General features: G+C 42.3%; 1 protein-coding gene across 4 annotated transcripts in view; it reads right to left on the reverse strand.

Annotated features, from left to right (window-relative positions):
* Positions 1–13,072, reverse strand: part of LOC135510612 (Kv channel-interacting protein 4-like) — a 268,359-nt gene that overhangs the window by 16,980 nt on the left and 238,307 nt on the right. For all 4 annotated transcript variants that reach the window (XM_064931672.1, XM_064931671.1, XM_064931673.1 and 1 more), the window contains exon 2: positions 5,702–5,826. In XM_064931672.1, coding sequence (XP_064787744.1) covers positions 5,702–5,826 — 125 coding nt within the window. The remainder of the gene's footprint in view (positions 1–5,701; positions 5,827–13,072) is intronic.

Here is a 13,072-nt window from a genome sequence, read left to right on the forward strand (position 1 = left end):
CCACACATTAGATACATTGTACAAGAGATTGTACAAGAGAGTACTAGAGAGCTTTGTACCTAAACAAAAAAGTTTCTGCTCTACAGACAAAGTTTGACGTAGACAATATTTATTTCAGCCTTTGTTGTTCTGCAAAGCTACAGTACTGCTAATTAAAATGATGTTTTGTGTTCTTGTCAACCCCCCCACCTCTTGTTCACGCTGCATGAGGGCATATCGAGTAATTACACTCAGAAGGGTTACAGTATGTTGAGACATTAAAACACTTCCCTTAGCTCACCTCTATTGTCTGCTAGTCAAAATAGAGTGGAAATACATTTTGTTCACACTATCCTCAAAAACCAAGGGACTGTTGGGACATTAGATGTCAAAACTAATTGGACTTAGTGACAAAATGTGAAAGTAATGAAGAATTTGTTCCAAACCAAAAAATGTCCTACCTCTGCCCTTTATACAGTGCAGTAACTCGCCCGAGCACCTTTGAGGAGACCATATAGGTGAAAGCATATATGCGATTCAATAACATTGCTTAATGTATCCAGTCAATCCAACGTGATGACGGCAAGTCAACAAGGGCAGGGAGAATGTAGGAAGTTTTCGGTTTGGAATCCAGCCAATTGACCCAAATTTAAGCACCCGAACAATAACATCTTTACTTCAGATCACACAACATGCCACACTTTGCTGCATGTGTTGCTTTTCATGGCGAACATACATCTAAAATGGTTAAGAGATACATTTAGAGGAGAGGGTTTGGATAAAGGCAGCGAAGACAGGTCAAGTGGGCAAGCCTGCTGAAAGAGACAACTAAAATATTTTCTATCGATTCCATCAAAAAGCTAGGCTCAAGAAGCTGCAAAAAAATGCCAACTTCACTTTAGTCTCTTCGTCCATCTTTAAGTTTTTATTTCAAATCTATAAAGATCAGTGTTTTGAAACGGAGTAGGACATTACCCTGTGTACTTCCCTATTACATTTCAGGGGGACATATCCACTGGGGAAATCTCATGGGGACACTTTCAGACTTTGATTCTCAGAGGTGTGCTACACTGTGTCCCTTGTTGCTTCTTATTTGTTGTTTAATAAACCCATTTTAATATCCTGTCAGAAGTAGCTTAGGTCAAGAAGTCCCTGAACTGAAAAGAAGGCAAGGAAACAAAGTTTGAACTAAGTAGGTCACAGGTTTTTATTTTGGCTGTTTCGTGACATGATTCGGTGAAAAGTGAAGTGTAAGGGAGCTGTGAAGGGTGTTGTGGGGTTAATCTCTGACCTCTCTGTGGATTGTCTTACTTGTGATAGAGAGTACTAGGTAAACACTGATTATACTGTCTACGTAAGCATGATCTATTCCTGGCTTTGAAAGTACTGTGGTGGGAAATTCTTGGTCACACTTTGAGGCTGTCACTGTAATAAATACAGCATATTTTACAAATGCATAATCATGGATATTACAGTAATTTTAATGTACCTCAGATATTTGGTCATTTGAAAATGCCATTCAATGAAAGAGCAATTTCAATGAGGGTTTTGCATAGTCATGATACTGTACCACAGGTCATCTGAGGCCATGGTCATTATTGTGGACACAGCACAGTGATTACAAACATGTTTCTATCAAATGCAAAACCAAACCTTCCCTCACGTTATATCATTTGGTTACCACACATTTCGAGAGATGTACAACAGAGAGAGTACTAGAGAGCTGAATCAACTTCAAACCTATTCCTTTTATACCTAAACAAATCAAGGTTTCTGCTGTACAGACACAAAGTTCGACATAGACCATTATTCTTTAAAGCCTTTGTTGTTCTGCAAAGCTACTGCTAATTAAAACTTTTGTGTTCTTGTCAACCCCCCCCCACCTTTTGTTCACGCTGCATGAGGCTATAGAGGAGTTACACTGAGAATGGTTACAACACGTCGGGATATTATACCGCTTCCCTTATTTCACCTCTATTGTCTGCTAGTCAAAATACTGTATGTTTGTGAGTCTTGCAGAGTGGAAATGCAGTGTGTTCACGCCATCCTTGAAACCCCAGGGACTGTTGGGAGATTACAGATGTCAACGCTAATAGTACATAGCGACTAAATGTGAAAGTAATGAAGAATGGCTGGGCTCCAAACCAAATAAGGTCCTCCTCCTTTCTATCATACAATGCAAAAATCCCCAGTTGCCCATTATTTTGGATACCACGGCTAGAAGAGATCTCGCTGACCTTGAAAGAGGGGCCTCAAAGGAGCATAGGGAGTTTAAAGAGTGTGTGTGTCTCAGTCACCAGATCTCAACCCAATTGAACTATCAACACACATCTCACCATAATAAAAACTGAAAGCACGAACCACCGCATTTAACCATGGAAAGGTGACTGGGAATATGGCCGAATACAAACAGTGTAGTTATACTTTCCACAAGGCAATCAAACAAGTGAAATGTCAGTATAGAGAAAAAGTGTAGTCACAATTCAACGGCTCAGACACGAGGCGTATGTAGGCGTACACATCACGTACAAACTGAAATGGTCCACCCACACAGACAGTGTGGTGAAGAAGGTGCAACACTGCATTTCCACTCTGCAAGACTTCATACAATGCATTCGGAAAGTATTCAGACCCCTAGATTTTTCCACATTTTGTTACGATAGCCTTATTCTTAAATGGATGAAATAAAATATCTTCAACCTACAAACAATACCCCACAATGACAAGTTTTTAGAAATGTTTGCGCACTTGTTAAAAATAACACATAGATACCTTATTTACATAAGTATTCAGACCATTTGCTATGAGACTCGAAATTGAGCTCAGGTGCATTCTGTCTCCAGGATGCACACCTCGGGAGGCTGAAGAAATTTGGCTTGTCACCTAAAACCCTCACAAACCTTTACAGATGCACAATTGAGAGCATCCTGTCAGGCTGTATCACCGCCTGGTACGGCAACTGCACCACTCACAACCGCAAGGCTCTCCAGAGGGTGGTGCGGTCTGCACAGCGCATCACCAGGGCAAACTACCTGTCTTCCAGGACACCTACAGCACCCAATGTCACAGGAAGACCAAAAAGATCATCAAGGACAACAACCATCTGAGTCACTGCCTGTTCACTCAGCTACCATCCAGAAGGTGAGGTCAGTACAGGTGCATCAGAGCTGGGACCCAGATAATAATGTTTACATATCTTGCATTACTCATCTCATATGTATATACTGTATTTTATGCAATCTATTTAATTTTGCCAATATTGCCATTTTGCTGTTGCTGTCATTGCTCATCCATATATTTATATGCATATATTCTTATTCCATTCCTTTACTTAGATGTGTGTGTATTAGGTAGTTGTTGTGTTAGGTAGTTGTTGTGTTAGATTACATGTTAGATATTTCAGCACTGTTGGAACTAGAAGCACAATAATTTTGCTACACTTGCAATAACTTCTGGTAATCACGTGTATGTGACCAATAAAATGTTATTTGAGTAGGGAGAATCTTGAGCGGCGCCGAAACAACGTTTTCAACCACCATCAACAAAACATGGAATTTCTTGTGGAATAATGGTGTCACATCTAGAGTTCCAGACACTTGTAGAAGCTATGCCAAGGCGCGTTCTGGCAGCTCATGGTGTCCCAACGCCCTATTTAGACACTTTATGTTGGTGTTTTCTTTATTTTGGCAGTTACCAGTACATAGTCAGCAGCATTCACATTCACAACTTCAACGGGCCTGTGGTGACTCAATGTATCTGTATTCATTTGATAAGTTTGTGAGATGAACTCACCCATGACAACAAAATCATAACTGTAATTTGTGGAATGCAAAAACCAGCCGCATGTGAAATTCGTTTCAATGACTCATTCCGGCAAGATTGGGAAGAAAATGTATGGGGAAAATACGGTTATTGACAGAGGTTTGAACAGTCGCATCTCCACTGATGGAATTGAATGTGTCACAATCTGAGATGGCAATCTTCTGCCCCATGCCGATGCTCTGGCTCTGAATTCCTGAGTAGCGCTGAAGAGTTTGTCAGACGTGATGACATCTAGGTTGCAATTACCAGGAGTCTGGCATTCAAAAAGACGATATTCTACCACCCGTGGACGCTCACCCTGGAGCCATTTGATTCGCACCCAAGTCTGAGACGTCAAAGACACAGAGCCAAATTGCTCGTAATGGAGACTGTGCCAGACTACATTTGTCTGGCTAGTTTTAAATATTGCCTTTATTCTGCCCTTGTCACTGGGTTAGTGTGAACCATAGATCAGGTATTTGACTAGCACAAAGGCCGGCTGATGGCGATATTGAGTCGTTTCATCTTATCCTCCAAAGGGAATATATACATATGGCTAAACACTTGTATCCCCCGTGGGCCTATTTGTACATAAAACATTCTCCATTCAGACTGCAAAGGCATCGATTTCCTCAACTATATTTAATGCAGTTAAGAAGTGATGGGTCTAGCTTCTGCTGAGAGAGGCCACTATTATTGAACATGCAAGACCAAAAGCCACCTTAAAAAGGTACTCAGCGAAACGACGTTGCCATGAGCAGCACCGCAGATATCGAAATGAGCGAGATGCAATACATTCTCTCACACAGTCACACACAGTATCTGCGCATGTGCACGGGTTCCCTTCAGGACGTTACATAGTGGTAGTCACGGCACCAAACCACCGGAGAAGTTGATCCTCGCGCTTCAACAGCCTTAGTTGTTGCAGAAATGTACCCACTATACCGCTAACTTTCTGCGTCTACGTCATATTGCTGAGCCTACCTTTAAAACCCTGGTCTTGGTTGAAGAGGAGACAAAACCAAAAGCTCTAGAGGTAGGAGAGCGGAAGGGGTCAAACAAATCTTTTGATGGGAGATCTCATTGGGGAAAGGAGTCGGGGAGATTACAGGGTGCCAATTAACAGCCGCCTCACTCATTAGAGCACTTATCAACCCCTATTTCCAGTCTCCTGTGGTGAAGGGCTAATGGGTAGAGTTGACCTCCGTCCTCCCAGGGTCTCGGGTTAGGGTCCATGGGGGCCAGGGCCACTCAGGATGCAGGTATCATAGACCGTGGCTCCCATCTTCCATTTGTCACCAGACAATTTGGGTCAAATTCATTCTGGGTCATCTCATTACGGTTCACAACAGAGGTGACGATTTCAATTGTATACATATGTCTCTAAGGATCTTTGTGTGATCTGATTGTACGTTAGTCATAAACTAGAATGGAATATATTCTAGGTATGAACTAATTGTTCCTTGAGTAGTCTGGAATATTCTCGAGTGAGACATCTTCCAACTGTGATTACACTTGTGCCATTTGACAGAAGATCACACATAAAAAATGTTGGTCCATTAAACCTATTGAATACTTTCAATGCCCCCCCTACAATTCCATAGACAGAGTTGAAATGCCATGAACCCAAGGTCAGGAGACAAGTTTAAAAAAAAGTTTCCCCCTGCACCAATAAGAGCTCAATAAGGCAGACGAAATGAAGCTCAATAGGTCAGGTCATCTTTAGAAAGGAAAAACAAGTGTAGCAAGTAGACTAAACATCTACACACCTGGCCATAGTAGGAAAAAAATAAATAAATAGCTATCTAAGAATGGAGACACAAATTCGACTGGATGGAGGATGACCTTAGCGGTGAGACAAAAAAAGACAATGCACGTTATTTCAATGGCTTTGGATGCGTGGTGAAACTGGGCCACTTACGTTCTTGAAGCCTCGGTAGAGGATCTGCAGCTCCTTGCGGTTGAATCGGGTCAAAGCCTCCAGTTGCTCCAGACCCTCGGGGCGATGGCGGGCGGCCGACAGCTCCAATTCATCTTCCACGCTGTCTGGAGAGGAGGAATAAGGAATCTGACTCATTCAGAACAATTCAACACAATTGGCTGCATTTCACCCATAAAAGAAAAGTGTGTCCTGTCCTACTTCAGTAAGTTTTGCAGTACCACACGGCGTTCTGGAGCGCACAGAGGTCTCACAGCACTGACTCGCCCTCTAAGAACAGAGATTAGCAGTGTAGTTTACACTCGCCACGTTAACCAAAGGATTTATACGAAACAATCATGCTCTACCGTATGCTAGTTTGTGTTAAAGCAGCAAGGTTAATGGCGTTAATGATATGAATGTCAAACACATTCTAAACATGCTAATTCTGGATCCTTAAGTAAGCACAGCACTGCAGCTATTGTGAAACCAGTTACTTCACAGGCTATTGTTATAAAATTGGAGGGAGAGCATACCATTACCATAGCAGCACCATAGTGAGCCAAAGGAGTCTATAGCCACTTTGAAATGTTTGATTATTATGGGAGGAGCAAATGAAGATACGAAAAAGTATTGGAACCAGCCCACCTGTCGAGGTTATCTGATATGATCATTTTTATCACCCATGTTGCTAATGTAATCCCATTGAAATGCCATTCACGCAAAGGCAAAGGCCAATGTCTGAAAGGCCTACAACCAGGTTAATCTCAGCCACAGTCTCAGGAGGGGTAGAATATAGGCTAGTAGTGTACGTTCATTGTCAGTTTAGCCATACCCACTTGATGATCCCTACAATTTGATGTTATTTGATATTAGGCTTAAGGTTAGGCTTCAAGCACACTTCAAAGCCAACCAATCGAGGAAGATCTTTTCACATCCTTGCTTGGTCCCTCCACTACAGAACCAGGCAAAACCCCCAAACACTTGGCGGTGTCCCGATCTCTCCTCATGAAATATCACAGCAGAGGTAATTAGCGTTATCGAAACCCAGGAACAAGGGCCCTCTGGCAGGGAGCCTCCTCGAGATGGGGGCCGTTGAACTCGGAGAGGCGCTTTAATGGGCCTGTAATGATGGCAGCCGCCGTCTCGGGCCTGTCAATGCCAGCGGTTGTCCTCAGAGCCGAGCACTTGAAAAGTCTCTCTTGCACACACTCACCTGAGGTATGCCAGCGTCTCACCACCTCTCATTAGCCCTGAGAGGAGTCTTGTGGACGGTGGCCAAAATGCTACGTCTCTTCTCAGTATTGGATTAACCTGCCGAAGAGCTGGTGTGTATGTGTGTGTCTACAAGCATCAATAGGATAGAGAAGACACTCTCATAGCTCATATGCTGCCAATTTCAGAGTTTCCCTTTGATGTTGGTGAAAACCCTATGCTCCCACTCCAAAAGAATACAGTATCTTGTGATCTGGTTTATTATGCTAATGACAAGGTGCTCGTTGTCCTCAGATTGCTGTAATCAAATCCTGCCATCCCTCACACTTTCAAGTCAATTAATCACACACAAAGGCCATGGTGAGTCTGTCCAGTCCACTGAGTGTGTTGGCACCACACGGTGAGGTAAGAAACTGTGTGACGGTGATTCTTCAATAGCGCTATGGAGTCTGACTCTACAGTGAGCTGGTTGGATGATAAATGGGACACACACAGGAACACACAGACAACCCAGATTAACGATTCACCCGTTTCTACTGACTCAGTTATGATATAGTCATAGGGTTCCAATTCATGTGTGTGTGTTATTTAATAGACAAAGTACAATAAACCGGTGGGTTGTATCAGACTTAGCTTAACACTTCGCCCTCAGTGTCTAACCCAGTTCATTGACATCTTCCATATTGGCACTTGCATGTCTTTTCCCATGCATCTTATTTCTCATGACATTAAAGAGCTCACTCAGTGAAGTTTGAAATTGATTTGAAAAGGGGAGGGATTAGACTTTGGTATTAGGTCTCACATTTTGTGTAGAATCTAAAGTAAGGATTAGGTCTCTAAAAATGTTGCCTTGGTGGTGCCTCTGGCCATTGGCCAGCCACATAAGGACACCAGAGAACAGACTGGAGAAGCAGTGACTGCTGGCCTGAGGTTCATTTCAAAAACCTCACTGACTGTACTACAACACCACAGAGTAAAGGGTGGGAGGTAGGATAATATTTAGGAGGAAAGAGAGGTAAAGGGGGGAAAGAAAGTGAGAGAGAGAGAGAAAGATGTTCTGGGAGAAAGAAAGATGTTCTGGGGGAAAGAAAGATGTTCTGAGAGAGAGAAAGATGTTCTGAGAGAGAGAAAGATGTTCTGGGAGAAAGAAAGATGTTGTGAGAGAGTGAAAGATGTTCTGAGAGAGAAAGATGTTCTGGGAGAAAGAAAGATGTTCTGAGAGAGAAAGATGTTCTGAGAGAGAGAAAGATGTTCTGGGGGAAAGAAAAATGTTCTGAGAGAGAGAAAGATGTTCTGAGAGAGAGAAAGATGTTCTGGGAGAAAGAAAGATGTTCTGGGAGAAAGAAAGATGTTCTGGGAGAGAGAGATTTTCTGGGAGAGAGAAATATGTTCGGGGAGAGAAAGATGTTATGAGAGAGAGAGATGTTCTGGGAGAGAGAAAGATGTTCTGAGAGAGAGAAATATGTTCTGAGAGAGAGAGATGTTCTGGGAGAAAGAAATATATTCTGGGAGAGAGAAAGATGTTCTGGGAGAGAGAAAGATGTTCTGAGAGAGAGAAAGATGTTCTGAGAGAGAGAAAGATGTTCTGAGAGAGAGAAAGATGTTCTGGGAGAGAGAAAGATGTTCTGGGAGAGAGAAAGATGTTCTGGGAGAGAGAAAGATGTTCTAAGAGAGAGAAAGATGTTCTAAGAGAGAGAGAAAGATGTTCTGAGAGAGAGAAAGATGTTCTGAGAGAGAGAAAGATGTTCTGGGAGAGAGAAAGATGTTCTGAGAGAGAGAAAGATGTTCTGAGAGAGAGAAAGATGTTCTGAGAGAGAGAAAGATGTTCTGAGAGAGAGAAAGTCACTTGCTTTGGCTACTGGCAGATGACTTTTTGACGGCGGAGCACGGTAAGAGCTTCATTAGTCGAGCTTTGACGCCGTGCCTGTCGCCGTTCTGAGGGTAGACATAACCTAGGACAAACAGCATGGTGAGTGTAACAGTTACCCTGACAACCGACGGCTGCTGTGCATGCTGGGAGACTGAAATGGAACGGAGAGTGCAAGCTGTGGAGATGAGTGACTGTCACCAATGGCTCTCAAGACAACACTGGACGTGTGTGCATTTACTTGCCATGTGTAAACATTCGGAATCAGCACATATATTCCTCAAATGAAAATGAAGCATCTCAAATATGGGCACAAATGATCAAAGAGCATGCATCTCATGTCAATTTATTAGTGTGCAGATGCAGCCTATAAGACCTTGTTAAAGCAGCTTGGGCTCACGATAATTCCGTCAAGTATTGAAAAATACTGCAATGCAGCAACTTTGCTATTGCAACACTGGTACATCAAATAATCTATCCACTTCAGTATGGTACTAGTGTATATTTTTTCATTTTTAACTGTATTTATTTAACTAGGTCTTTCCTCACTGTAAATCAGCTCCAGAGTTGAATGTTTACTGTATTTATATTATATAATCTGTGTATTGACTCCTGTCTGTATCCTGTTTGCACATTGTCAACTTTCCTAGGGGAAACACTGACTGTAGAGATTCAACTCTTATCAGTCATTTTAATCTCCTATTGCAACATTTGCTCCATGGAAACCAGTCAGTATGTTACATGACTTATTAATATACTGTAGTACTGTGGCACTAAGTCATCACTGTAAGCGTGGCTTTGAATACAATCTGTAGCACATGACCTCAGGTTGGACTTCAAATCTCTAAACTTTTCACACACACAGTCAAGCGTATCGCTTCACAAAACACACAGGGGTCCATATTGTACTTGCCACTGTAAGCAATATTATACATGACTGACAAATGGATAATGTTCCACGTAATCCACTCTCGCAACAGCATCGTGTGTCAACCCAATTTCTACCCACTCAAGGGGATCCAAATGCTCAATCTTTATGATCGCTATAGCGTGTAATAAAAAACGCTACAAACATTGTCTACTTAGTGTTCTAATGGTGCCCCGCACTCAACATGAAATTCTTTAATTAACACGTTTCAGAGTCCTCTCTTACTAGCACTAAAGTTGTTTCTACCCTCTTGCCAGAGGCAGTGCTGAAAAATGTAGTTTAAGGCTTTAAGGTAAGCATAGGCATGAGACAAGCTCTCTCTTCCAACACTTGTAATTCCAAGACAGATTTGATGTTTAGGTATAAAGAATAACAGCGGTGTTGCGTGTTTGTGAGGAACACACAGTGAGGACTCCGACACACTGACAGTCTGTAGATGGGAAATCTACAGAGATTCTATAGTGGCGTCCCTTTATTTGGGACTTTTTCAGTAGGGGGCTACATTTAGCAGGTTGAAGTACACTATGTAAAGCTTACAATGATCTGACACTGCAGTGTGTGTGACAATGGTCAAATACAGCAGTATGTGTGAATTATGACCTACAATGTATAGTTAGATTCTAGAATATACAGTGCATTCTGGAAAGTATTCAGACCCCTTCCCTTTTTCCACATTTTGTTACATTACAGCGTTATTCTAAAATGAATGCAAAAAAAAATCGTCTCTATCTATACACAATACCCCATAACGAGGCGAAAACAGGATTTTGGAAATTCTTGCAAATTTATTTTAAAAACACACACAAAAAAACAGAAATACCATATGTACATATGTATTCAGACCCTTTGCTATGAGACTCGAAATTTAGCTCAGGTGCATCCTGTTTCCATTGATCATGCTTGAGATATTTATACAACTTTATGGGAGTCCACCTGTGGTAAATTCAATTGATTGGACATGATTTGAAAAGGCACACACCTGTCTATATAAGGTCCCACAGTTGACAGTGCATATCAGAGCAAAATCAAGCCATGAGGTCAAAGGAATTGACCGTAGAGCTCGAAGACAGGCTTGTGTCGAGGCACAGATCTGGAGAAGGGTACTAAAACACTTCTGCAGCATTGAAGATCCCCAACAACACAGTGGCCTCCATCATTATTACATGGAAGAAGTTTGGAACCACTGAAACTCTTCCTAGAGCTGGCCACCTGGCCAAACTGAGCAATCAGAGGAGAAGGGCTTTGGTCAGGGTGGTGACCAAGAATCCGATGGTTATTCTGACAGAGCTCTAGAGTTCCTTTGAGGAGATGGAAGTACCTTCCAGAAGCACAACCATCTCCGCAGCACTCCAACAATCAGGCCTTTATGGTAGAGTGGCAAGATGGAAGACACTCCTCAGTAAAAGGCACGACAGCCCGCTCGGATTTTGAAAAAAGGCACCTAAAGAACCCTCAGACCATGAGAAACAAGATTCTCTGGTCTGATGAAACCAAGATTGAACTCTTTGGACTGAATGCCAAGCTTCATGTCTGGAGGAAACCTGGCACCATCGCTACGATGAAGCATGGTGTTGGCAGCATCATGCTGTGGAGATGTTCTTCTGCGGCAGGGACTGGGAGACGAGGGAAAGATGAACGGACCAAAGTACAGAGAGATCCTTGATGAAAACTTGCTTCTTCAAAGTAGCCACCTATTGCCTTGATGACAGCCTTGGACATTCTTGGAATTATCTCATCCAGCTTCACCTGGAATGCTTTTCCAACAGTCTTGAAGGCACCCTTAACCAGCATGGCTACCACAGCATTCGGCAGCTACACACCATCCCATCTGGTTTAGGCTTAGTGGAACTATCATTTGTTTTTCAACAGGACAATGACCCAACACAACTCCAGGCGGTGTAAGGGCTATTTTACCAAGGAGAGTGATGGAGTGCTGCATCAGATGACCTGGCCGCCACAATCCCCCGACCTCAACTGAGATGGTTTGAGATGAGTCGGACCGCAGAGTGAAGGAAAAGCAGCCAACAAGTGTTCAGCATATGTGGGAACTCCTTCAAGACTGTTGGAAAAGCATTCCATGTGAAGCTGGTTGAGAGAATGCCAAGAGTGTGCAAAGCTGTCATCAAGGCAAAGGGCGGCTAATTGAAGAATCTCAGACATAAAATATACTTTGATTTGTTTAAACACTTTTTTTGATTGCTACATGATTCCATATGTGTTATTTCATAGTTTTGATGTCTTCACTATTATTCTACCATGTAGAAAATAGTAAAAAATAACCCTGGAATGAGTAGGTGTGTCCAAACTTTTGACTGGTACTGTATTTTTTATATTTAACAAATGTACAAAAATGTTTATTTTTCATTATAGGGTATTGTGTGTAGAAAAACACATTGTATCAATTCTAGAATAAGGCTGTAACGTAGCAAAATGTGGAAAAAGTCCAGGGGTCTGAACAGTTTTTGAATGCACTGTAAATATAGAAGCTGATTAATGACATTAATCTGGTTCGTTCTTCGAGACAATATCCATCCAGGCCAATAACCTGTGTGAGCTACGTCGCAGACACAATCGCCGCCTCCTCTCGCATGATGTCAGACAATTTTATTGACAATACGGTCAGATGTCTTGCGTTTGTCATCCATTCTTGTTACCACACTGACACACACCCTTCTGCTGACTGGAAAGGAGAAGTCTGTGCGTCCTCGCTAAAGACAAAGCGTGTTGGCAGTTCTTTGGAGAGCAGACATTTATGTGGAATGATTAAGGTAGTGCAGTGACAAGCCTTTAGTAGCTCAGTGTTTCAACTAGAAATGTTTTAAGCAGTGGTGGCAAGGGTAGGGGGGTGCATTGCTACTAGCGTTAGCACAATGACATGCTAGCTGTTCTCATAGACTTCCAGACATTGAGCCAACAACTATCCATTTAAAAGTGCGTCTAGGCAGAAATATATATATATACTGCATATACAACATTTTTGCAGCTGCTAAATGAATCTAGGGGAAACACTGAGTAGCTCCACTAAGAGCTAAAGGGAATAAGCAAAGGAAGTAATGTGACTACTGTGGCCGGTATTGACAACATTCAACAATAAGGTTTGTCTGAAGTGAATGCGCTTATACAAACATATCATTGCATGTTTTGTTATTTTCTGGAGCTGTGCAGTAAGGGAATAAGTGTCTGACTTGAGAAATGGCAGACAACAGTGGAATTAATGTAGGGTCTGAGTGACGCGGCCCTTAATCAAGGAGGAAAAGAGCATGCAGCCAGTGTGTCTGGAGGAATACATGCCCTTTGTTCCTTTATTGACTAAATGGATGTGATATGTAATATGTAGGGGACAGCTTTGACTATGAGTTGGCAG

Source organism: Oncorhynchus masou, chromosome 23 (genome assembly GCF_036934945.1).
Source record: "Oncorhynchus masou masou isolate Uvic2021 chromosome 23, UVic_Omas_1.1, whole genome shotgun sequence".
NCBI lineage: Eukaryota > Metazoa > Chordata > Actinopteri > Salmoniformes > Salmonidae > Oncorhynchus > Oncorhynchus masou.